At 45.4% G+C, this 27051-nt stretch overlaps 1 protein-coding gene across 7 annotated transcripts; it reads left to right on the forward strand.

Annotated features, from left to right (window-relative positions):
• The first annotated feature begins 4559 nt into the window (after window positions 1-4559).
• Window positions 4560-25549, forward strand: LOC106987145 (gamma-interferon-inducible protein 16). 7 transcript variants are annotated; one of them, XM_053208924.1, is made up of 11 exons: window positions 4560-4802; window positions 9290-9568; window positions 10455-10585; window positions 11198-11365; window positions 14861-15028; window positions 17589-17756; window positions 20254-20421; window positions 22816-23235; window positions 24106-24291; window positions 24915-25030; window positions 25235-25549. In XM_053208924.1, the coding sequence occupies exons 2-11, from the start codon at window positions 9304-9306 to the stop codon at window positions 25287-25289; spliced, it is 1845 nt and encodes a 614-aa protein (XP_053064899.1). In that variant the 5' UTR covers window positions 4560-4802; window positions 9290-9303; the 3' UTR covers window positions 25290-25549. The 7 variants fall into 7 exon arrangements, 6 of the variants coding, with proteins under 6 accessions (XP_053064899.1, XP_053064900.1, XP_053064902.1 ...); XM_053208925.1 differs by having other exon boundaries at window positions 9294-9568; XR_008292998.1 differs by having other exon boundaries at window positions 4561-4802; window positions 24106-24211.
• Window positions 25550-27051: the final 1502 nt, after the last annotated feature.

The following is a 27051-nucleotide window of genomic DNA, read 5'->3' on the forward strand; positions in this document are numbered from 1 at the left end:
CCTTTGACTTCTTTCAAGATTTTCTCTTTGTCTTTTGTTTTCCGCAATTTGAAAATCATATTCCTCGAGGTAAGTTTTTGATATTTACCGTGTTTGACATTGTCTGAACTTCTTGTCTCTGCGGTTCTGTGTCTGTCATTAATCTTGGAGTCTTCTTTGCCATTATTCCTTCCAATACGTTTTCTGCATTTTCTTTACCTTTCGGATTTCTAAGATGCAGCATATGCTGTGTCTTATGCTATGATGCCACCGATGGTGGCTATTCTGGTTTTTCTTTCTCTCTTTCTCCGCCTTTCAGTGTAAGTAGTTTCTATTGACCTATCCTCGCCGATCCTTTCCTTGGTTGTGTTCACTTACTGAATACCTATCTTTTGTGTCACAACATTTTTATTTCTTTTAAAATTTTTTTTTAAAATGTTGTTTAATGTTTATTTATTTTGAGGTGACCGCGAGAGAGCAGGGGAGAGGCAAGGAGAGAAGGAGACACAGAACATGAAGCAGGCTCCAGGCTCTGAGCTGTCAGTGCAGAGCCTGACGTGGGGGCTCAAACTCCCAAACAGCGCACAATCGTGACTAGAGCCAAAGTCAGGTGCTTAATGTACTGAGCCACTCAGGCGCTCTTCAACAATTTTATTTCTTAAAATTCCTTTTGATTCTTTCTTAGAGTTTCTGTCTTTCTGCTTAGAGTACCATTCGGGGCATGCTTTTTACTTTTTTTTGCCAAAGCCCTGCTACAGGCTCACTTGTGTCCCCCGCACCAAATTCGTATGCTGGAGCCCTAACAGGCAGTAGAGTAGAATGTGACTATATTTGTAGACAGAACCTTTTAAAGAGGTGATTCAGGCTAACGAGATCATATGGTTGGTTTCTGATCCAGTCTGATGGGTGTTCTTATGTGTAGGGGAAACGTGGACACACAGAGACATCAGGAGGAGGACAGAGGGACAGTTGTGTGAAGAAGGTGTCCGTCTGCATAGTACAGAGAGGGTCCTCTGAGAAAACCAGCCCTGCTGCTTCCTTGATCTTGGACTCCAGCCTCCAGAACCCAGAGAAAATCAAGTACGGTTATTGAAGCCACCAATGTGTGGGATTTTTCGTGTGGCATTTCTAGAAACTAACACAAGCCCTTACCATATTAACCAGAGACACTTTAGATTCCCTGTATGCTAACTTCAACATCTATGTCATATCTGAGTCTGGCTCAGATGCCAGTCTTGTCTCTTCAGACTGTTTGTCCTTGTCTTTAGACATGCCCCATAATGGTTTGTCGAAAGCATGGCATGTTTTGTCAGGTGACAGGAATGGGGTAAACACACCTTTACTGTCGGCAGTGTTTAATGTTCATTCTCGCTGCATTTGCTAGAGGCTTCAAGCCCTCTGGTCTCCTTCCATTCCCCCTGGGCCTTGGGCTTCCCTGTGTCCCTGTCCTCAGAGACAAACCTGTCTAGCGGGACTACATAAGGGCAATAGAGAGACAGTGGAAATGCCCAATTTCTGGAACATAAGGGACACTGCAGAGCCTACAGAAATTTAAAAGAGAACAAAAAGCATATTATGAACCACTTTAGGCCAGTAACTTTGGTTACTTAGATCCAATGGACAAAATTCCTGGAGAACACAACTTACCAAAACTCTCATAGAAAAAAAGAACATCTGAATGTCGCTATATCTACGCAAGGAGATTCAGTTGTAACAAAAACCTTCCCACAATAAAAGCTCCCGGAATACACACTTGATGAATTCTATCAAACATCTAAGGAGGAAGCATTAGTGACGTCACGTGCACGCTTTTAGGAGTGCCAACACTAATGTCGTACCAAAATCAGATAAAGACCAAGCAAAAGGAGAAATAAAGGCCAATGCCTCTCCTGAAAGTAAATGTAAAAGTACTTTTTCACATACCTCAAAATTGAATCTCTCAAAATGTGGTAAGTGATGATGCATCCTGGAACCGTTGCTTTATCTCAGGGATACAAGACTGATTCCGCATAGAAACCTCCATCACACTTTGCATTTCCTTTGAAAGAGAAATCAACTTCCCTGAGAAAGCATGCTGTTCAGGGAAGCGGGCTGGCGGGGGTGGTTCTGTAAATTCATCCATTGAGCCAGCTGAGGCTCCCACACTAGCGAGCTTTCTACCGGCCCCTTAGGATAAGCTGTTGGAGAAGAATTTTGCCACTCTTCCCTGTATTCCTTTGCTAGAGTTCCTATAACAAACTACCACAGACTGGGGGCAGGGTTGGGGGGGGGGCGGCAGCTAACACAACAGAAATCTATTTTCTCACAATTCTGGAAGCTAGAAGTCCCAGATCAAAGCATCAAAAGATTTGCTTTCTCCTGAAGTCTCTGTCCCAGCTTGCAGGTGGCCACTTCCTTGCCATGTCCTCACATACTTTTCATCTGTGTGGACGCATCCCTGGTCTCCGCATGTGTTAAAACCTCCTCTTTTTAGAAAAGCTCCAGTCACATTGGATTAATGCCCCTCCCTTATGACATCATTTTAACTTATTCACCTCCTTAGAGGCTCTATCTCCTTCCAAATACAGTCGCGGGGGTGGGTAAGGCTTCAACATGTGAATCTGGGAGAACACAGTTCAGTCCCCAACCCTCCCTTTCTGTTTCTTTCTCTGAGACACAGACTTCATCACCAAGCTTTTCTCCACGGTCCTACTGTGGATTTGAAAAGGTCTGACTGTGGTTTCTTGATGTGATTGTTTTCTTCCTCACTTCTGCTTTTCCCTGTAGATTCTCTCTGCTCTCTCTCAGCCTGATGGCTAAGGGCACAGGTTAACGAGATGTTTTTCTTTCAAGAGCCATATAGTGAAAACCTGGACCGTATGGCTCGTCGGCTCTTCAGTGGCACCAGGAATGCAGACGTAGACGATGCATAAATAAATGAGTATTTCTGTGTCCCAATAAAACTGTATTCACAAAAACCAGTGTGTTAGCTTTGGCCCACGGAAAGTCAATCCAGTGGGGACTTTTCCTGGGGATTTTGACCATGTGAATTAATACTTGAGACAATAAAAACTCGGCGTAAATTTATCCATTTTTCTCCGTATCGAGGTTTCTTGGATGTTGTACTAGTGAGCTTTCTGCATCACCGCACAAGACACCAAATGTCTGGCTACTGCCTGTGAGCCAGGAAGAAATACACGTTTTTAGCATTCCTTTGTTTCAGCTATTAAAATTCCGGCTTCACTGTATGAATTATGGAGCACTGCTCGGAACTGTCCTTATTGATGACAGGAATCTGTGTGTTATGTGCAGGAGTCCCAATCGGGGACATTACATCACCTGATTACAAAGAAAAGGAGCAGGAAAATGTCCTGATATGGTCATTCTTCCCATATGTTCTCTACCCTCTGATCTCTGGGATGGGGCCCTCTCTGACCTCCCTGGTGTTCCCCTCCACCTCTTACCTTAAGGCCAGCTCCATGCCGCATGAAACAGCAACCTAAAGCCTTGAAAAGAAGCAATGAACACTCCCAGGTGTTTATGGACACCTCCAGATCCCCCTCGCCTTCCCATGACTTACTCATGCTTTGGTGGCGTTTTCAGATGGTCTCAAATCTCGACTTCAGCTAGCCACTCCACGACTATAGTCTGGATTAAAATAATCAGCTTTCTTCTCTTTAGATGACTTCAGATCATCTACCAACACCATCTGTCCTTTGGGATCCCAGTCCTGGTGTCATCCCACCTGCAGATCACCTGGTGAGTTACAGCCATAATGTCAGTTGATTGGTACCATTTATTTGATATCTCAGGGTTTCCGATACTCTGAAATGCATCCACTGTCCTTCATGGGAACAACAACAACAACAACAAACCATTGCGGAACAAAAGGTGAATCAGGCCCATCTCTGTCCAGTGGTTCAGTGTTCATACAGAATTTGCAAAGACTTCAACGCTGTCATGATATGAACTTGCTACCCAGCTATGTGTATGCGTGAATAATGCAGAAAGTACGAGTAACCATTAACTTAATCAGTGAGGCAAAGTAGCCTAGTCATAGTTGAGAGGGCAACTTCCTTGATATATATCTAAGGAAAGATTCACATATTAATGACCTTCTACCTCTGTGGTACCTTCTACCTCCAAGTACCTCACTTACTAACGGGGTGAATGCTTCAGGCACTGTTTAAACCCAGAATGATTTCATAGCAGACTTGTCTGTACACATATGCAGGATGTCCAGTCAAGGGCGCAGTAGAGAGAGATGCCTCTTTCAACATTTCATCCTAGAACTCTGAAAACAGGAAGTGAGGGATAAGTGGCCCAGTGATTCATCTTACTTCTCCTACATTTGAACATTTTTGGAGGGAATATAATTTCTAAGGACCCGCACGTAAGTCTGCGGGACAACAAAGTTCTAACATTGGCACTCCTTCCCTCTCCTGACATTTGTAACGAAAACCCTTAATTATATTTTTGCTCTGATTTTTCATCTTGACTCAGTATTTACAGGAAGGAAGCTGTTTATTTTCTCTGACTAATGAAATCGAAAGCTAAGAACAGGGGAGGGAGGAGTCTCGGGATGGTTTCATAACCTCCCTCTGGGGGACAGCACAGTGAGAGGAAACCAAAACTAGTCAAGTTGTGACTCTACACGGTGCCATTTCTGATTGCTATCTTTCAAAACACTTCTTTTTCCTGTGCCCTTCAGGAGATTATAATAGCTTGCAGTTCAGTCTCTAAGGGCTTTCCTAATTGATCTTTCTCCTCAAACAAAATAAGCAGTGATCCCTGCATTTCTGAAGAAGACCTCAAGATCTGGACTTGTGGGGAATTTCAGCAAGGTGAGAACCGTGGGCTTTCTGTCAAGAGATATTGGCTGAGCAGGAAACATCCAGGGGGCTTCGGTTATAAAGAATGGGGGGGGGGGGGAGGTTGTGCTGGTTATCAACTACAGTCAGAAAAATGAAAACAGTAGCTCTGTTCTATTTTTTTTTTTGAGTTTGTTTATGTATTTTTGAGAGAAAGAGAGACAGTGAGAGTAGGGGAAGGGCAGGGAGAGAGGGAGAGAGAGAGAATCCCAAGCAGGCTCCATGCTGTCAGGTCAGAGCCCAAAGCAGGGCTCAAACTCATGAACCGTGAGATCATGGCATGAGCTGCAATCAAGAGTCACGTGCTTTAACCGATTGAGCCACCCAGACTCTCCAACAGTAGCTTGATTCTCATCCTTTACAGCTCAGGCAAAAAACTGACATTCTCATTCTACCACATCTGAGGCCTGAACAAAGGGAGATACATTTTGACTATAGAAGATATTAAAATCTATTCCCTAGGTGATTACTGCCATGAGTTATATTTAGAGAAACTGTTTAGTTTCCTTCCCTGGAAAGTGCACAGGAAACGTGGTGGCTGTGGCAGGGTCCCGGGCAAAAGTCAAGATAGAAGCACAAGGAGGAAAGTATCATAACCTAATATGAAGTAAAACACACATCTGCATTTAAAGTTGATTGTATGGTATTATCCTAATCTTAGAAAACTCACATGCACGTGTACACACACACACACACACAGCAGAAAAAATTTCCTTTCCACAGACACAGTTATGCAAAAACATGGCTTCTTTACCTCTTTTAGACAGTTTAATTTTTATCTTATACTCCAGAGCCATTATTTTAGTTCCTTTTAGTATTACTTTCTGCCTCCCTCAAAATTACTGACTTTTTTCTAGCGGCAAGATGCAAGGGAGAGGGAGGGAGTCAGTTATACATAGATTTCTATTGCCTGCCTGCAGAATTGTTGAGCAACTTTCTGGACGGCCTGTTATAATACTGTTTCATTTGCTCTCGTTAGAGTGTGAGATTTTTCATGCTGATTTCAGAATTTGGGGTATGTTAGATAAACCTCGTTAATTATGTTTATTAATTGCGTTGGTCGGATTTTCTAAATCTTTACTGAATTTTTAAAATTTTATTTCGCAATTGCGAGACGCGTTAAAATCACCACGCATATAAAAACCGTGCCATGGTGAGGTTTCCGTCCCGTACGCCTGTCAAATTTACATACACGATGATATATATAAGTGTGTGTGGATGTATGGAGAGAAACATACGATATAATAGTACAAATATAATTTTTATATTATTATAGGCGAATCATGTTATAAAATAAATTACATAATATTTATAGCATTATAAAGGGATATCACAACAAAAATAATATATATTTTCGATTAGCAAGTAAATACACAATCACAACTGTGTTATTTCCCTGGGACGTCAGCTTTGTCATTGTGTTGTGCTTTGATGATATTTTTTGATGATATTTCCAGATCTATTTAAAGCTACACTAATATAGATAAGCTGGTTTTCTTTCGGTTGCTCGTCGCATGATGAAATATTTGTCTTTTATTTCCCCACCTTTAAGTGAGTGATCTTTTGTTAACAATACATTGGCAGATTGTGTAAATGCCATTTGACTACACTTTCCACTTACCTCGTTAGGGCCATTTCTGTGTCTGCTGATAATTAAGGGGTACAGTTTGGCTTCGGCCACGCTCGTTCCCGTTCCTGACACTTCTGAATGCTCCTTTCTCGTGCTTCTGTTTTTACGTATACCTTTATCTGATCCTTTAAGACAAATACATTAGCGAAGGGCCCCATTGGCTTTCCTCCCTTCCCCCACCGTGTCGATATGCTTCCTGTCTCTCTCGTCTTTAGTCGAAGTTGCATTTCTTTGTAAGACAGAGGCACACCTCGCCAAGGTAGTCCTCGCTCTGGCTTGCAGTAGTTCTGGGCTCTATGTGTCATTTTTATTATCGAATATCATTTCCAATAGACGTTTCCTTATAGGTCTTTGTCGTACAAACCACAAGGCCTTGAATATCAGAGAATAGTTTCTGAGGCCCCCACATTTAAATATCAGTTTGGCCAGCTTAGAATTCTGCTCTCAAAATTATTCTGCCCTCCCTCTATGTAGGCAGTACCTTTTCTGATACCCCTGGGGCTGCATCTGTTTCGAAATTCACAATCGGGGCATTTCAGAAAGGCTATTTAGTGTACCTATTTTGAATACTGTAATATTAGAGGGCACCCGGGTGGCTCAGTCGGTTGGGTGTCTGACTTCGGCTCAGGTCATGATCTCATGGTTCATGAGTTCGAGCCCCACATGGGGTTCTCCGCTGTCAGCACAGAGCCTGCTTCAGATCCTCTGTCCCCCTCTCTCCCTGCCCCTCCCCTGCTCATGCTCTCTCTCCCTCTCTCTCAAAAATAAACAAGCATTAAAAAAATAGAAACAAACAAACAAGACACAAAAACAAATACTGTAATACTAGAAACCCAAGAGGGGTCTGGATGATGATTCTAAAATCAAACACACCAATATTTTGGAAATACAAAATGCACGTTCATATTTAAGAGGAATGAACAAAGATTAGACCTAGCCTCCTGTCACCTTATATCGTATTATATCTTATTTTGCAAACGAATTATGTTGTCACACTCATATATACCACACACACAAAAATTTCATTTTAAACACTATTCAGCTTTGAAACAGATATGGAATTTGAACAAATACTATTTGAAAATTACCCTGTTTTACTGTTGGTGGACAGCTTTGCTGTTGAGTGTCAGATTCAGGCTGCTCCTTGAATCTTTACAGGTAATCTGCTCTTCATTTCTGGAAGCTTTCAGAGTTTTTACTTGTACTTTGTTGTTAATGATCTTCAATTCTGCTATCATCCATCTTGTGGGTTTATCCTTCAATCCATGAGCCTGACCAATCCGAGGATCTCGTACCCTCTCAGGAAGGAATCATTCACAGCCCTGGGGATTTGAACATGCTAATTATACAGAAGCTACACAAACACACGGTGCCCGAATAACAACAATTGATGAATTTAAACAGAAAAGTGGAATCCGTACCATGTACTGAGTGCCATAGAGGAAGTACAAGAGGTGCTAAAGGCGCCCAGAGGCGGGACCCTCGGTCCAACAGGGGGACTCTGGTGGCTTTTGGAAGACAAAGCCTCAGCGGAGTCCTGAAGGCTCCGAGGAGTCAGTCGGAGGAAGAAAGGCGAGAGCAGCTTGTTAGGCAGCAGGGAGGGAATTAGCAAAGTCCTGATGCATGAAGAGGCGAGATGGGTTGTATATTTCTGGAGCATAAGCCGCAAGAATTACAAAAGGCACAGATGTAAAAAAAAAAAAAAAAAAAAAAAAAGATGCAGATTATTCAAGGCTCTCCAAGCTAGGGTGGGGAGCAAGAAAAATTTCAAAAACAAACAGGGGAATTCTTGGCGGCTGTCAAGTGGGACAGAGCCATGGCTGGAGAGAGGGACATCTGGCTCTCTGAAAGAACTGTTCAGAGGAATTCAGCCTAGAAGGGTAAAATCAAGGAACTGCTAAATAATTGCGCCAAAGGAGTGCAGTGTTCCCGCTCTAGCCGGAGTGTAGAACTCCAGTGAGAGGACTACTAAATGGCCCCAGAAAAAAAATGCTGTGATTGTGCACGAGGAAGCAGGTAGAAGGCCAGCAGGGGACAAGGGCGCAGAGGACACAGAGGACATGGCCAAGCCCCAGGGAGAGGGGACGCTAGAAGGACTGGCTAGAGGAAGGCAGGTGGACATGGGCAGGTCCCTGGTGTGGAAGCGAGCGCCCCAGTGGCGGGGACAGTCTCGGAGGGTGAGAGACTGCGGTCCACTCAGCCATCAGAGAGGGTAACAGGGTCAGGAGCCAGCGAGCAGACATCCAGGGAGACACCGCAGCCCCAGTAGGGGATGGCCGCCGGGAGCAGGTGCCCTGTGACACCGTACAGCCCACACTCCACGCACAGAAAACACTACCTCTTTCTAGACCTCCTGCCACCACACCTGCCCTGACCCGACACAACTGTCATTATTAAATGAAAAGACTTTCTTGGGAGTTCTGAATGCAGGCGCCTGGGTGACTCCGTCGGTTAAGTGTCCAACTTCGGCTCAGGTCATGATCTCACAGTTTGTGGGTTCGAGCCCCGCGTCGGGCTCTGGGCTGATGGCTCGGCGCCTGGAGCCCGCTTCAAATTCTGTGTCTCCCTCTGTCTGCCCCTCCACTGCTTGCACTCTGTTTCTCGCATGGTCTCAAAAATAAATAAACATTTAAAAAAACTTTTTTTTAAAAAAAAGAAGTTCTGAATGCAGCAGATCTCAACCCATTTTGCACAGTGATGCACCTGGTCTTTGTCACACACACTCAAGGACAACACCTTGACATGGGCCACTCACCCACATAGACACAACCAGGCTTTTAAATTGTTCCGATGAGAATGTAACGCCCTATGGTATTTTTCTCCTGCTTAGACAGACCTTGAGAGATGGAGACAGAATGCAAGAGAATTCTTCTGCTGAAAGGGCTTCAGCCCCTCAACGACGACCAGTTTAGCATGGTTAAGTCCCTGCTGGACTCTGATTTGGGACTGACTTCAAAAATGAAAGAAGACTATACCAAGGTCAAGATTGCTGACATGATGCACAAGAAGTTCCGGGGGATTCTCTGTGTGAACAAACTCCTGAGGCTGCTCAAAGACATAGAAGGACTAGAAGACACTGTGAAAACTATTAAAAATGAGAAGAGAAAAGGTAATGCAGAGGAGCCCTCACTGTCCATGTGCCCGCCCTCTGTGCCCAGCAGAGCCCTGGTGTCGGCACAGCAGGGAGATCCCTTTGCCAATTTACGACTCAGTTGCCCAGATGAGGTGGCCCTTCAAGCGCCAACAGGTTGACAGTTGAACAATTCCTTTCCTACAAAGGGGGCCACTGTATTTTACAGGGTGTATTTGGGGGATGTGGGTAAAGAAAAAAAGCAGAAGGAGTTGACGACAAAGGCTGAGGCTTCCCCCACATTACAATGGTTACAGGGTGATGACAAAATTAGGAAAAAATTGTGACTCTTAAAAATACTGCAAACAGTGCGTATACTGCTCCCTCACAATATTTATCCCACCGTTACTCTATTCCCTAGCAACAAACGTGAGGCAATGCTTAAAGAAAAACTCATCTCTCGCAGATGTGAAAACATTGCCTCCCGTAAAATCACTGGCTCGTAAAAACATATTTTAAAAAGTCAAGCATCACCAGTTTGTCACGTCACTAATTAGATCAGATTCCCTTTCTCTGCTTGCTGTAATTCAAATAGACCTTCCATAGGAGTTAACCCACCATTGGCATTTTGAAAACTTAATATTCTTAAAAGGAAAATATAGGATAAATGGGTTGGAAGAGGGTTTGACTGAGGTTCCCGGGAGTCCGGACGATGGAGGGGTGGGCTTGTGCCCGTGGGGAAGGAAGGAGACCACCCGAGACTGAGTCAGCACCTGTAGCCGGGCTGGCTGGTTGATGGACACAGGGGGGACAGAAACGCCACCTCAGACCCACAGGCAGGAACTCCGAGGAAATAGCGCCGAACGTGATGCAGTTGCCCTAGACCGGCTCCTTTGGATTTACCATGTTCTCTTTGCTGCCTCAGTTATGAAGAAGTACAAAACACAGGGACTGGCTCCAGGGAGGAAAAGAAAGCAGGAGGCGTCCAGTACTGACGAATCGACATCCACCGCAAACAAGGCTTCACGGCCAGTGGATGATACACTTGTGTCGAAGGTAAGATGCAAAAGGTCCCGCTGAAGAAGCTTCCCCTATGGCTCTTCCCCTGATTAGCTTCCTGGGAGCACTTAGCTCTTCCTTCATTTCTCAACCTGCAAATAGAAGAATCAAGAAAAAAGGGATTCCAGAGGCAGAATGAAAATGAGGTTTGGAGTCAACAAATCCATAGTGAACAATCACCCACCTGTAGTTGGCCATCACCCGTTATGTTTCAGAACTGTGTTCACTATAACCTGTGTGTATAACTCCCTGGGAAGGAGATGTGGAGTCAAGACCCCTCTTTACATGTGGGATAAGGGGAAGTCTCACCAGGAGGGCAGCTCACCAAAGAGACACAATTCAATTCTAGATTTTCCAAATCCTGGTACAGCATCCTTCGGGCCACAGGGAGGAGGGGAGATTCCCAGTTGTTGTGTGAAACTCCCATCACTGTGGGCTGTACACCTCCCGTCATCTCTTAGAGGACGGACTCCATGTGGTCTCCTGTTTCCTGAAACAGAAGTTTTAGTATCTTTATAATCTAGTAATAAAAAACCGATTGGCTCAGTAGTAATGATGTTTTACCTCAAACTGCAAACCATTACCCAGAGGGTTGGGATCTACTTTCAGAAAAGGAAAACTAAAACCACAAGCAATAAGAAATCTAACAAGACACAGCCAACGTCGGAATGGGGTCAGCTTGGACAACCTTCAGTCACAGATGCCCTGTCACCTGCGAGCTTCTCTCAGCCTCCTCAGATGCCTCCACCAACCCCGGGCAGCAGTTTCTCAACCCAGGTACCGTCGTGCTCTTCCCCGTACTTGTTCCTCTCTCTACAACATAGCACAGGAATCATCAGGACCTGGAAAGAGCTTCTCCGTAACTCCCTACTATGTATAATTTCTTTAGATAACAATAATCGCTCGTTAGTTGATCAAATGCAGGTAGTGAGATTGCAGTGTAGTAGAGATCCTTTGCTACTTGAAAGTATTCATTTTGAAATAATTCCGAATCTCAAGTGGGTTACCGACTTGGTGCAGGAGTAGGGGTAGGGGGTGGCCAGACCATTAACGATGAACATGGGAGGGTGTTTATACCCTGCATTCCTGTCTCCTTTTGTCCCTTTCCCCTTGGCTTATTGACCATACATCTGGATTCATTTCCAGCATTCGGGGCTCCCTCCCACGTCACGCGTGTAAACATAAGCTATCTCGATGGTTTGGAATTCATGACGCTTGTCTTTTCACTGGCCCAGATACACCCACCTTCGGACCCCAGCCTGACTCCCTTCACCCCGGCAAGTCCTCACTGATGTGCCCCCAACAACACATCACATCTTCCCACTGCTGGCTGTCACGGGTCCTTTGATTTTTTTCCAGCATTTATCACCACTCTAATGAGTGTAAGTTCTCCTTTTATGGGACCATGACCTCAGATTATAGGGGAAGACCAGGCGAGGTGGAGAAGTGAGTGCACACGTGTGTATCCCCTCCCTCCCAGCGGACCTCTGTCCCACCCTGACATGACCACGGTGGCTGCCCACACTCGGGAGATATAATGTCCATTCTGTGGCAAATACCACGGGAATACCCACCTGAGGAATGAGCCAGGCAACACTTGAATCACTATTCTCTAATGTAGTTTGTCACCCAAGCCCCAAGCTGCCCTCTGACCCAGGCTGTACCCCGGCCCCAACACACACACAGCACTTGAGGACAAACTCCCTAAAGACATCTTTCTCAAGTTGTGTCTTGTGGATCCTACTGTTGTCAGCACCAAAACTCATCATCCCTACCCAGGGTCCCCAGGACTTGTGCATGGGATGGAGCTGGCTACCTGGGCCTGTTGGATCCCAGGCCCAGATGGCCACGGATGTGTCCTCCTCCAGTCACTGGAAACCCAGCCGCTGTGTCTCTGCTAGCACAATGACATATGTGCACATCTCAAGACAACTCTGCTTTGACCCTGCATCCTGGCTTGGAAGTGACAGTTTCTCAGTCCCCACCTGCTTATATATGGGACACAGCCATTTCTATTCTGGGAGAGTCCTCACACTGCCCTTAAACGTCTTAGAGAACAGGGACCCCGGGAAGGCTCATCTGCCGACTCAGCCTCTTCCCATAAACGCACCATGCAGTCGGTTGTTCTGCGGGGTCCAGCCACCTGCACAGGAAGCCTGCAAAAAATGGGTCCACCATCCATCTGTGTCTCATTAGATGAGCGGGAAAGCCTTGCTCTGATTCATCACAGGGTCTCCCACCGATTTTCTTCAGGCGTGGGTTCTGTCCCTTTGTTTCCCCAAAACCAGATACAGACAAATATTACCTTTGTTTCCTGTGTTTCCAGAAGCAAACAGCTCACAACATCACGTTTCAAGAACTAGACAGGGTGAATAAGTGAAAAATCTGGAGAGGGAAAAAAAATCAATTATTATTTTTTCATATTATTCAGTCAAAAATAATATATTCAGCATCTAGGGTTGCCTCAGTGGCTCAATCGGTAAAACATCCAACTCCTGATCTCTGCTCAGGTCATGACCTCACAGCTTCTGAGATCAAGCCCTACATTGGGTTCTGGGCTGAGAGTGAAGAGTTGACTTGAGATTCGCTCTCTCCCCATCTCTCTGCCTCCCTACCCCGCACATTCCCTCTCTCTCTCTCTCCTCTCTCGCCCTCTTTCTTTGCATTCTTGCTCTCTTCCACTTAAAATGAAGAAATAAACTTGTAAAAAATATTTTCAGCATCTAAATCCTACCGCTATCATAGAAGCTTTCAGTGTCACTGATTTTGAGGGAGTATCAAGATAAGGTTGTCTTGAGATAAATTGCTACCTATGGCAGAAGTGAATAGAGAGGCTACTTTAGGGAAGTATTTCCCACGCCATCAGGAGGGACCCACATACAACATGAGGCATCTGCAGATCACAGCCGACCAAAATCTCTAGAGCGTGAAATAGCAGTGACAAGGCCGACATGGCTATGTTGCCCACGTAGTGTGTTAGACCCAGGAACCTGTGTGCTCTGTGTCTGTGATCTCATCTCGTCTTTATAACAGCATTCATTATTTATCACTCAGGGTGCTGTTGTTAGGGCCATTTCGCTTCTGAGAAAACTGAGGTTCCTAGAGGCTAAACACGTTCTGCGAAGGTCACACAGACAGTGAGTGTCAGAGCGTGAACATGTGAGCGCTTCACGGGCACAAACCGAATCCACGTAGCTATGCGGATGTTACAATATTTTTTTAATGCCTCTAATGTGTGAATAACCAGAGTCATGGGTGGACTTGTTTCAACAGCCAGGCTCTGTCCTCCTGCAAAAGAGGAATGAGGCGTGGGGGTTGGTCCGACGGTGTTCTAATCAGGAAGCCGCCTGCCAGAGGCAGGTATTCCAGAAGCTCTCTCATCTACAACTTTATCCACAAGTGACACTTGATGAACTGGTCAAATGGATGCTAAAAGTGATAAAAATGGTGGCACGTGCATATCGGATGCAGGATGGTCCAAATGGGCTTTCGTTAGTAAAAGGACAGGTAGTCAAGACAAACGAGTTTACAGACTCCTTCTGCATTTCCTTAAACGATCATAAAGGTCCAGATCCTGGGACAGTGTGGGGGAAATCCTCATTGGGTTTGTCTGTCCCTGAGATCCCTGAGGGATTTGGTGGCCTGCTGCAGAATCCGGCCTCTGGAATGATGAACGGGGGGAATCTCACTGGCATGGAAAACAAAGCATTCACAGGGTTTCCTGAGCTGAAGGACAGGAGTAGGAACCAATTTGCTTATTTGCCAAAGCACAAGGCAGTGAAAAACTTGGCTAATGAAACATCCCGAAGTTCAGCCAAGTAGTTCTGAGACTGGTTTCCATTGGAGCCAGGTAGGGTTATCTACCAGGCTACGATCCACGTGTCATCTTGAGGAGCTTGACAAAGGGCCCTTGGAAGCAGATGGAACTAGAATTGCCTAGCATTCCAATGAAAGGTCAATCATCTGTGTGGTTGAAATTTGCAGAGGGATGTTTGTATCCTGGCTGGGGTCCACGACAGAGAGCAGAAGGAGGTATCCTATATGTGCTAGCATTCCAGAGTGAAGAACCTGGGGTGTGTTTGTGCGTGTGTGAGTGTGCGGGGGAGAGAGAGACACACAGACAGAGAGGAGGAAGGGGAGAGGAGAGTGAGCAGGAAAGTGGGAAAGTGAGAGAGAGAGAGAGAGAGACAGAGAGAGACAGAGAGAGACAGAGAGAGATTGTGGCTCATCAGATATTGAAAACTATTGACCAGGGGAAAAAACTACTTTCAGAAAAGAAAAACTAAAGCCACAAGCAGTGATAAATCGAAGACGATGCAGCCAACACCGGAAGGGGATAAGCTTGGACAACCTGCAGTCACAGGTGCCCTGTCACCTGCGAGCTTCTCTCAGCCTCCTCGGATGCCTCCACCAACCCCAGGCAGCAGTTTCTCGACCCAGGTACCCTCTTGCTCTTCCCTGTACTTGTTCCTCTCTCTACAACATAGCACAGGAATCATCAGGACCTGGAAAGAGCTTCTCAGTAAGTCTCCTACTATGTAAAATTCATTACACAACAGTGACAATAACCACAGCCGCTGTCTCTCTCCTATGACAATGACATATGCGCACAGCTCAGGATAACGCTACTTTTGCCAAGCATACTGGCTTGGAAGTGACACTTTCAAAGTCCCGTCGGCCTACTCAGATGACTCCTTAAACAAATGACTCCCATGAGAATGTCTACTCCCATGAGCAACGTTCTCCTGCCCTGAATCCTCCTTGGAGCCCAAGGACCACGGAGGCTCATCAGCTCCCTCAGCCTCTTGCACATAAACACACATGTAGTGAATTCCTCCCTCGGGTCCAGCCACCTGTACAGGAACAAAACGGGTGTCTGATTGTTCAGTCTTTTCTTCGTTAGGTGAGCACAAAAATGTTGCTCTGATTCATCATGGGGTCTCCCAATGATTTTCTCTACCATGTGGGATCCGTTCAACTTTTACCCCGAAACCAGGCGTAGACCGGTTTTGCTCTTGATTCTGACAGCTACGTCTCTTCTAATCCGAACAGCTCAGGACATCGTGTTTCTGCAACAGGGCAGGGTGTTGAAGGAAATGAAATCAATTATTATTTTCTCATAGTATCCAGTCAAAAAGAATATTTTCAGCATCTAGGGGTGCCTCAGTGGTTCAACCGATAGAACATCCAACTCCTGATCTCTGCTCAGGTCATGACCTCACAGCCTTGAGATCAAGCCCTAGTTTGGGCTCTGGGCTGAGAGTGAAGAGTCGACTTGAGATTCGCTCTCTCCCCATCTCTCTGCCCCCCTACCCCACACATTGCCTCTGTCTTTCACTCTCTCACTCACTCTCTCTCTCTCCTCTCTCTCTCTCTTTCTTTGCATTCTCGCTCTCTTCCACTTAAAATGAAGAAATAAACTTGAAAAAATATTTTCAGCATGTAAATCCTACTGCTATCATAGAAGCTTTCAGTGTCACTGATTTTGAGGGAGTATCAAGATAAGGTTGTCTTGAGACAAATTGCTACCTGTGACAGAATGGAATAGAGAAGCTACTTTAGGGAAGTATTTCCCATGCCACCAGGAGGGACTCACATACAACATGAGGCATCTGCACATCAGAGCAGACCAAATCTCTAAGTAGATCGTGAAATAGCAGTGACAAGGCCGATATGGCTGTGTATTGCCCACGTAGTGTGTTGGACCCCAGAACATGTGTGCTCTGTGTCCGTGATCTCATCTCATCTTTATAACAGCATTCATTTTATCACTCAGGGCCATTTCGCCTCTGAGAAAACTGAGGTTCCTGGAGGTTAAACACGTTCTGCAAAGGTCACACAGACAGTGAGTGTCAGAGCGTGAACACGTGAGCTCTTCATGGGCACAAACCGAATCCACGTAGCTGTGAGGATGTTACAATATTTTTTTAATGCCTCTAATGTGTGAATAACCAGAGTCATGGGTGGACTTGTTTCCACAGCCAGGCTCTGTCCTCCTGCAAAAGAGGAATGAGGTGTGGGGGTTGGTCCGACGGTGTTCTAATCAGGAAGCCGCCTGCCAGAGGCAGGTATTCCAGAAGCTCCCTCATCTACAACTTCATCCACAAGTGACACTTGATGAACTGGTCAAATGGATGCTAAAAGTGACAAGAATGGTGGCACGTGCATATCGGATGCAGCATGGTCCAAATGGGTTTTCGTTAGTAAAAGGACAGGTAGTCAAGACAAACGAGTTTACAGACTCTTTCTGCAATTCCTTAAACAATCATAAAGGTCCAGATCCTGGGACAGCGTGGGGGAAATCCTCATTGGGTTTGTCTGTCCCTGAGATCTCTGAGGGATTTGGTGGCCTGGTGCACAATCCTGCCTCTGGAATGATGAACCGGGGGGGGGGGGGGGGGGGGAATCTCACTGGCATGGAAAACAAAGCATTCACAGGGTTTCCTGAGCTGAAGGACAGGAGTAGGAACCAATTTGCTTATTTGCGCAAGCACAAGGCAGTGAAAAACTTGGCTAATGAAACATCCCGAAGTTCAGCCAAGTAGTTCTGAGACTGGTTTCCATTGGAGCCAGGTAGGGTTTTCTACCAGGCCACGATCCACGTGTCGTCTTGAGGAGCTTGACATAGGGTCCTTGGAAGCAGAGGTGGACCTAGAATTGCCTAGCATTCCAAAGAAAGTTCAAACATCTGTGTGGTTGAAATTTGCAGAGGGATGTTTGTACCCTGGTTGGGGTCCAAGCCAGAGAGCAGAAGGAGGTATCCTATACGTGCTAGTATTCCAGAGTGAAGATCCTGGGGTGTGTTTGTGTGTGTGTGAGTGTGCAGGGGAGAGAGAGACACACAGACAGACAGACAGACAGAGAGGAGGTAGGAGAGTGAGCAGGAGAATGGGAAAGTGAGAGAGAGAGAGAGAGAGAGAGAGAGAGAGAGAGAGAGAGAGAGAGATTGTGGCTCATCAGATATTGAAAACTATTGACCAGGGGAATCAACTACTTTCAGAAAAGAAAAACTAAAGCCACAAGCAGTGATAAACCCAAGACGATGCAGCCAACGCCAGAAGGGGATAAGCTTGGACAACCTGCAGTCACAGGTGCCCTGTCACCTGCGAGCTTCTCTCAGCCTCCTCGGATGCCTCCACCAACCCCGGGCAGCAGTTTCTCAACCCAGGTACCGTCTTGCTCTTCCCCGTACTTGTTCCTCTCCCTACAACATAGCACAGGAATCATCAGGACCTGGAAAGAGCTTCTCAGTAAATCCCCTACTATGTAAAATTCATTACACAACAATGACAATAACCACAGCCGCTGTCTCTGTGCTATGGCAATGACATATGCGCACACCTCACGATAACGCTACTTTTGCCAAGCATACTGGCTTGGAAGTGACACTTTCAAAGTCCCCGTCGGCCTACTCAGATGACTCCTTAAACAAATGACTCTCATGAGATTTTCTACTCCCATGAGCAAAATTCTCCTGCCCTGAATCCTCCTTGGAGCACAGGGACCACAGAGGCTCATCAGCTCCCTCAGCCTCTTGCACATAAAGACACATGTAGTGAATTCCTCCCTGGGGTCCAGCCACCTGTACAGGAACAAAACATGTGTCTGATTGCTCAGTCTTTTCTTCGTTAGGTGAGCACAAAAATGTTGCTCTGATTCATCATGGGGTCTCCCAATGATTTTTTCTACCATGTGGGATCTGTTCAACTTGTACCTGAGACCAGGCGTAGACCGGTTTTGCTCTTGATTCTGACAGCTACGTCTCTTCTAAAGCAAACAGCTCACGACATCATGTTTCTACAACAGGACAGGGTGATGAAGGAAATGAAATCAATTATTATTTTCTCATATTATCCAGTCAAAAAGAATATTTTCAGCATCTAGGGGTGCCTCGGTGGATCAACCGATAGAACATCCAACTCCTGATCTCTGCTCAGGTCATGACCTCATGCTTTTGAAATCAAGCCCTACATTGGGTTCTGGGCTGAGAGTGAAGAGTCGACTTGAGGTTCATTCTCTCCCCATCTCTGCCCCAATACCCTACACGTTCCCTCTCTCTCCCCCCCCCTCTCTTTCTTTGCATTCTCACTCCCTTGCACTTAAAATGAAGAAATAAACTTGAAAAAATATTTTCAGCATCTAAATCCTACTGCTATCATAGAAGCTTTCAGTGTCACTGATTTTGAGGGAGTATCAAGATAAGGTTGTCTTGAGATAAATTGCTACCTATGGCAGAAGTGAATAGAGAGGCTACTTTAGGGAAGTATTTCCCATGCCATCAGGAGGGACCCACATACAACATGAGGCATCTGCAGATCACAGCCGACCAAAATCTCTAAGTAGAGCGTGAAATAGCAGTGACAAGGCCGACATGGCTATGTTGCCCACGTAGTGTGTTAGACCCAGGAACCTGTGTGCTCTGTGCCCGTGATCTCATCTCGTCTTTATAACAGCATTCATTATTTATCACTCAGGGTGCTGTTGTTAGGGCCATTTCGCCTCTGGGAAAACTGAGGTTCCTAGAGGCTAAACACGTTCTGCGAAGGTCACACAGACAGTGAGTGTCAGAGCGTGAACACGTGAGCGCTTCACGGGCACAAACCGAATCCACGTAGCTATGCGGATGTTACAATATTTTTTTAATGCCTCTAATGTGTGAATAACCAGAGTCATGGGTGGACTTGTTTCCACAGCCAGGCTCTGTCCTCCTGCAAAAGAGGAATGAGGCGTGGGGGTTGGTCCGGCGGTGTTCTAATCAGGAAGCCGCCTGCCAGAGGCAGGTATTCCAGAAGCTCTCTCATCTACAACTTTATCCACAAGTGACACTTGATGAACTGGTCAAATGGATGCTAAAAGTGATAAAAATGGTGGCACGTGCATATCGGATGCAGGATGGTCCAAATGCGCTTTCGTTAGTAAAGGTAAAGGTAGTGAAGACAAATGAGTTTACAGACTCTTTCTGCACTTCCTTAAATGGTCATAAAAGTCTAGGTCCTGGGAAAGCCTGGTGAAATCTTCGTTGGGTTTGTCTGTCCCTGAGATCCCTGAGGGATTTGGTGGCCTGGTGCAGAATCCTGCCTCTGGATGATGAACGGGGGGAATCTCACTGGCATGGAAAACAAAGCATTCACAGGGTTTCCTGAGCTGAAGGACAGGAGTAGGAACCAATTTGCTTATTTGCTGAACCATAAGGCTGTGAAAAACATGGTGGAGAAAACATGCCGAAATTCAGTCAAGTAGTTCTGAGACTCGTTTCCATTGGAGCCAGGTAGTATTTTCTACCAGGCCACGATCCACATGTTGTCTTGAGGAGCTTGATATAGGGCCCTTGGAAGCAGAGATAGAACTAGAATTGCCTAGCATTCCAATGAAAGTTCAGTCATCTGTGTGGTTAAAATTTGCATAGGGATGTTTGCACCCTGGTTGGGGTCCAAACCAGAGAGCAGAAGGAGGTATCCTATATGTGCTAGTATTCCAGATTGAAGATCCTGGTGTGTGTGTGTGTGTGTGTGTGTGTGTGTGTGTGTGTGTGAGTGTGTGACGGAGAGACAGAAAGACAAAAAGAGAGAGAGAGGAGAGTGAGAGAGAGAGAGAGGTGAAGGAAGAGAGGGATTGTGGTTCACCTGATACTGACACCTAACCGGGGAGAAAAAAACTATTTTCAGAAAATGGAAACCCAAACGATAAAAACTGAAAAATTTGAGATGATGCAGCCAATGCCGGAATGGGGTCAGCTTGGACAACCTTCCGTCACAGGTGCCCTGTCACCTGGGTCCTTCTCTCAGCCTCCTTGGATGCCTCCATCAACGCCAGGCAGCAGTTTCTCGACCAAGGTACCGTCTTGCTCTTCCCCGTACTTGTTTCTCTCTCTACAACATAGCACAGGAATCATCAGGACCTGGAAAGAGCTTCTCAGCAATTCCCTACTATGTATAATTTCCTTACATAACAAAAGTCACCTGTTAGCTTATTAAATGCAGGTGGTGAGTTTTCAGTGTAATAGAAAGTGTGTATTTTGCTATTTGAAAGTGTGTATTCTGAAATAATTCCTGATCTCAAGAGGGTTACTGACTTCGTGCAGGAATGAGAATAGGGGATGGTCAGACCACTAAAGATGAACACAGGAGGAAAAATGAACGACTGCATGTAACTCGTCTCCTGTCTCCTTTCGTCCCTCTCCTCTTGGCTTATTGACCACACTTCTGGATTCTTTTCCAGCATTAGGGGCTCCCTCCCATGTCCAATGTGTATACAAAAGATATTTCTCTGGTTGGGAATTCATTACTCCTGTCTTTTCACTGACCCAGAAACACCCACCTTCAGACATCAGCCTGACTGCTTCCCCTCCCCACCGGGCAGGTCCTCACTGATGTGCCTCCAACAGTACATCACATCTTTCCTCTGCTCGATTTCACGAGTCCCTTTATTTTTCTTTGCCAGCATTTATCACCACTATAATGAGTGTACCTTCTCCTTTTATGGGAGAATAACCTCAGATTCTAGAGAAAGGCTAGACTAGAATGGAGAGGCAAGTGCACAGGCAGGCATGCCCTCCCGCCTAGCTCACCTCCGTCCCACCGTGACATGACCATGGTGGTTGCCTACCCTTGGGGGTAGAGTATTGGCTTGGAAGTGACTTTCTATGGAAGTGACTTTCTATGTCCCCATCTGCCTATACATTGGACACGGTCACTTTTCCTCCTGTCAGAATCCTTCTGCTGCCCTGAATCCTCCATGGAGCACCAGGACCCCAGGAGGCTCTTCTGTGCCTTAGCCTCCTACACATAAACACACCATGGACTCAGTGCTTCCCTGGGGTCTGACCACCTGCACGGGAGGCCTTCAAAAAGGTGTCTGACCTTTCAGTCTGTGCTTCATTAGGTGAGAATGAAAGCCTTGTTGTTATTCATCATGGGGACTCCCAACAATTTTCTCTAGGGTGTGCATTCGGTTTGCTTTTTGGGTTCAAAGCCAGAAACAGATCACTATCACCTTCAATTTCTGCTATGATGAAGGGAATAGCACAGAAAAGCATGATTCATGAACAAGGTGGGAAGTGGGGAATATACTCTGAGAGAAAATGACCTGTTTATGCTTTCAAATATGATCCAAACCAATATTTCCTCAGCCTCCAAGCCCCACTCTTGTCATGCCAGTGTATGATAACTGAGTTTTAAAAGGCAATAGCTCAGCATGATCCTGTCAATGAGATTACGGAGTATATGTGGCTTACCCAAATGGAGAAATTTCTTTTACAAGGCTATCCCTCTAACAAAGATTCCACCAACAGGGTCAACACAAAGCATGAAATATCTGTTTATTGGAGCAGACTACAGGCCTCTGAAAAACCATGGAAAGACAGTGCTGACGACATTTCTGTGCACTAGGCATTTACTTGGTGCTGGATTCAAATTCAGGCTTTGCGATCTAAAGCTTTAACATTTAGGGGAATTTTTATTCTCTTTGTAGAGCTTTTTCTATGCTGCTGTTTTTTAGAATCATTGGGTTCAAACAATTCTATGCCAAGGAAGCATGTTTTCAGAAGGCTCATTCTTCTACTGTTCAAGTCTGGAGCCAGAACATTTCTAAATCAGGAAAGTTCATGAGCTTCTCCAGTGATTGCTTAACGAATCTCTTTTTAGCACAGCCCTTCTTGGAAAAGGGCTCACGGTTTCCCTCTTTCAATTGTGACATCTACCGGGACTGGTTCCAGATGAAATCTGTGGTTTCTGACTAGAGCCGTTCACTGCCAGTGCTGTTAGGGTGATTTATTTTCTTCCTTACTGCTATCTTACTTTGCTCACTAAAATGCTGATTGGTAAATTAAGATAATATATTTATCTTCATGTCTAATGGGAATCCCTTCACAACAGCATGGCTATTTTCCTCTTCCTCTATGCTCTCCAGAGCTCTCCTCAGAGAAATGTTGTTTTGTTGTTGTTGTTGTTTTATCTTGGGTTAATGCCTTTAACAGAAAAAATAATATTCCTCCCAAATGCATGAAACGATGAAGAAAATAAGTACAATTACATGTAATTCTTCCATGTCTTCCACTAGCTACCTTATACTAGGTCAGCTCTCTCTCTCTAGCTCATTTTTTCCCCCCAAATGCATCCAATCTGAGCCTTTCTGGAGGCTCAACATTAAGCTTAAGGTGGCTGTCACTAGAAAGGACTGTGTATTCCCTTTCTTAACTGGGCCACTTTCTGATGTGTACTTCCAAGTAGAAACCAAGATTGAAGTCCGTACCTACAAAAGCTTCCAGAGAAGAGGGTTTACAGACATGCGCCAAGGAAGTGATGGTGCTGAAAGCCACAGAGCCATTCGCATATGACATCACAGACGAGGAGAGAAAGATGTTTCACGCCACTGTGGTTACTGAGAGCCAGTTCTTTCGAGTGAAGGTTTTTCATGTCGGCCTGAAGGACAAGTTCATACCAAAGAGAGTCATCACCTTAGCAGATTATATTGGCCGCAATGGGTTCCTGGAGGTGTACGATGTCTCTTCTGTGTCTGATGTCAGTGCTGACCGAAAGATGGAGGTCTCAAGCAGACTGATCCAAAATGCAAATGCAACTCCTAAAATCAAGGAGCTTCACTCGGAAGAGCCAGGAACATTTGTGAGTGGGGTGTATCAGGTGCATAAGGTAAGCCCACACCATTGTTTTGTACTGTTTCATCTATAACCCCCGAATTTAAAGGTCTGAACTTGCCAAGTGGAGTTTGGTTCACTTCTGAAACACAGGAACTCAAGGCTCCAATGACCAGGGTAGTTGGGTAGAACCTTCCCACTTCAGGATACGGGCTAGAAAAACTCTTCACATTCCTCTTCCGAAGGCAATGCCATGTAAGTTCTACGGAAAGAGATTTCCCCAAATCCTTGGTTTTTGGCAGATGCTATGATCCATTCACAGGTACTCTGGCCCAGAACAGTGCAGACTTTCTATCAGTACACATATCCTTATGATTTTGTTTGAGTTCTGTCTCATCCCTTTCAGTGACAGCTTAACTTGATTGTGAATAAAGAATTGCCCTCCCAAACTTGGATGCTGGTTGTGACAACCAGAGTAGGAAATGGACAGATGATTCTGCCCTGAAATGCAGCTTTTTCCTTCTACCTGTGTTGTCTCCTGTGCCCTCTGTGTAAGTGGCTGTGCACACAGGTGCATTTGCAGAATTAATGAGTACAGTGAGCAAGAAGGAACCTAGAACAATGGGACTAGACGATCGAGATTCTGGATTTGGGCAGATTGGGAAGAGGGAGTAGAGAATGGACAGGAAAGAAGTACAGACTGAAATGACATAATCCACTTAATGAGAATTAGTGGCAATCCTTCTCAGACTCATCAGGAGAATCCTCTGAACAAAACATCTTAAGCTATGTGCTATGCCTCCTTCCGGACCTCCAGTTCATATTAACCTGTCAGAGACAAAAGTTTCCACCCACACCCTGTGTTTCTCATGGACGTGGAACCTGATCCAGTTCTGAGGAGGAGCATGCTGATTTTCTTTTGCAGAAAATGGTGTTGGATCAATGCATCACTTTGTATGAAATACAAGATGATACGGGGACGATGGACGTCTTGGTGTATGGACGACTGACCAAAGTCAACTGTGAGGAAGGCGATAAACTCACACTCATCTGCTTTGAAATAAGTGGGGATCCAAGACAGCTGAGATCTGTAACTCACAGCTTCATCAAGGTGGGGACTTCTGGGGAATAGCATTCTTCCAATGTGGAAGACTTATGACTGCCCTTTCTATCATTCTTTCTTTCTTTAAAGAAGGAGGTTTTGAATTGTGTTGGAGAGAGAAACCCCAGAGAAGCCTTCAAAGGATATAATACCTAGCTAAATATTACAAAATTGGTTGAATGCATCAAAGCAGGGAGATTATGTAGTAAATTTGGGCTTCATTAAGGCCGATTTCTTTCAAAACCTAGCTCTGTGATTTTCTAACTGCTGGTGAAGTTAAGCACCAGAAACTTCAGGTTCATCACTTTTAATATGGGGGAAATGCCATCTATCCCAGAGGAAGGCAAACAGCTCACACCAGACCTAAATGATCAAGAGTGCCCCTGAGTACCTCAACACAAAGTAACTTGCCTTCAATGAGATACACAGACTGGTCTACACAGACAGAGAGTATTGGTCCTCCAGGACTAAGTCCACGCTCTTTGTCCACGTGAGATTGTGGGAAGACCCTCAAAGGCTAGTACCAGAGTGAAACAGATCAAAGATTGACACATCCAGACCCACAGCAAGGCCCAGACTCTTAGATATCTCCAGTTCTGAGTCTTTCAAACCTTCCAGCCTTTCCATTCCAGACTCACACCCTCCTCCCACCTGTCTTCCCCGTGAGAACCATCCCTTCAACTCTTGGCATTGAGTACACCTGCTCCTTCCTCTCTCTCCTGCCCTTCCACGTGCACTCATGCTGTGGGTGAGTGACTATCTCATTTTAGGGTCTCAACCAATGTGGGAGGTGACTCAAAGGACAGGAATTCATTGAAGGGGACAGGGGAGAGTGAGAAGAACCTTACGAGAACGGGATGCAACTGGTGGTTGGAGGACAGTGTCAGTGCAGAGAGAAAGTCAGAATTAGCTACATCTCACCTGCTCTAACTTCATTTCTTTCTTCTTCAAGGTCATCAAGCCCAGGAAAAACAAGAAACAACAACTCAACCCTGATTTGTATATGAAACCCCCAGCATAATGTCCTTCCAAAAACCTGGATGCCATTAACGATGCACATGGAAATAAAATCCAAATACAGAAAAGCTATATATGTACATGATAGAAATTCAGTGATAGGTATACCAGCTGTTAATTCTAGGAAATAGAGTGTTAATGGATACTTTTTATTTTCTTTTTATATTTTTCTGTGCCACCTTAACGCCATATTTTGCATGTATAATTTTTATAATTTGGGAAAAAATAATAAACTTTTTTTGCTAAAGGAGTGCTAGAATAGAAGTCTAATTCATCTGGCGCGTTGCTTACAAGTGAATCATTTACAGAGAGGGAGGCAAACCATAAAAGACTCTTAAATACAGAAACAAACTGAGCGTTGCTGGATGGGAGTTGGGGGGGGAGGGTGGCCTAAATGGGTGATGGACATTAAAGGAGGGCACTTGTTGGGGTGAGCACTGGGTGTCGTATGTAAGTGATGAATCACTCAGTTCTACTCCTGAAACCTTTACTACACTAGATATTAAGTAATTTGGATTTAAATTAAAAAAATAAAGAGGAAAAGAAAAGAAAACAATACGAAAAAACAAAAGCAAACATGTGTGACTTGCAGGTCAGGTTGGAGCACACAGGCCCCAAGCAATATTTGCATTTATGCTTTGGGTGCGACCTTGACAAAGGAAGGCTGGGGTCAAGAACAGGCATGTTGAACGGGCTGTGCCCTGCTCAGAGACACCCTGCTGAGGGTGCACGTCAGCACAGAAATTCTCTGCGCTGCAGTTGCTAAGCCCTGTTTTCCTAGGAAAGGATTGCTGTAGCTCAGAAGGATGGGAGTCGATTCAGAACTGGTGCCCCTGAGCGGGCATAACGCCTAATTGTTCCGCCAAATAAGTCACCTCCAGGCAATCTGCAGGAAGACACGCACGTGTTGCATGTGGTTCTAGCCCCGTGTGATGCGGCTTGCCTGGTTGAGCTCCTTTACTCAAGGCCCAACAGCTTGGTGGCTCTCCAGCCATGTTTCCTGGCTCTCATGCTGCCCCTGCGTGGATTCCAGCGGGAAGTTGCCTCGGGCAGAGACCCCCTCGCTTCAGGCAAGCGCTGAAGAATCATTCGCGTACTGTGGAGTTCAATGGCAGGAAGGAGGTATCCAAAACCGGACGTTTACAATCGATTTCTTGATCACATACTCGCTTCCTGGTGCTTTGCAATTATTTTGTGTCACTTAATCTCCAGCCTAGCTCTAGATGGTTGAGAGTTTTCGCCTTTTCACTCTCCTAACGTGAGAAAAACAGGGAAGAGAAAGGTGAAATCACATCCCAAATGATACTCGGGTGGTCAGTCGCTGTCCCTGATGGAGAATCAGGCCGTGGTTCCAGTTGGGGTAGGCGTGTTAGGGGGGAGGGGAGCGAGGATCAGGCGGAAGTTGAGAAGAATGGAATGAGGGCTCTCCCTCCGCGAAGGTCCAAGGCTGTTCATGTGCAACTGACCTAGGAAAAGAGGCATTACAGGTCTGCCTTTATGGTTTGGGACCCAGGTCCATGGAAAGATAATGAGTGGTTCTCCCCTGTACGGCTTCCTTTCTGAATGCGTCTTTTATTCTGGGAGGCTTAGATGCCAAGAGTAATGTGTATACTTAAAAAAAAATCCTGCACAATGCCAACCTAATAGCATTCATATCATTTTGGGCATTTGGGGAAAATCAGAGTTGGAAGGAAGTTAGAAGTTGTAGAATCCCATTTTTCCATCCGCGATGTGAAAACTGAAGTTTTCACT

This window comes from Acinonyx jubatus, chromosome E4 (assembly GCF_027475565.1).
Source record: "Acinonyx jubatus isolate Ajub_Pintada_27869175 chromosome E4, VMU_Ajub_asm_v1.0, whole genome shotgun sequence".
Taxonomy (NCBI): domain Eukaryota; kingdom Metazoa; phylum Chordata; class Mammalia; order Carnivora; family Felidae; genus Acinonyx; species Acinonyx jubatus.

Bases quoted from the DNA above. Each gene is read 5' to 3' on its own strand.
- LOC106987145 (XM_053208924.1), top strand. From the start codon at position 9,304: ATGGAGACAGAATGCAAGAGAATTCTTCTGCTGAAAGGGCTTCAGCCC. The intron at 20,422-22,815 runs GTACCGTCTTGC...ACTTCCAAGTAG, and splicing joins GCAGCAGTTTCTCGACCAAG to AAACCAAGATTGAAGTCCGT. The intron at 24,292-24,914 runs GTGGGGACTTCT...TTTCCATTCCAG, and splicing joins TAACTCACAGCTTCATCAAG to ACTCACACCCTCCTCCCACC.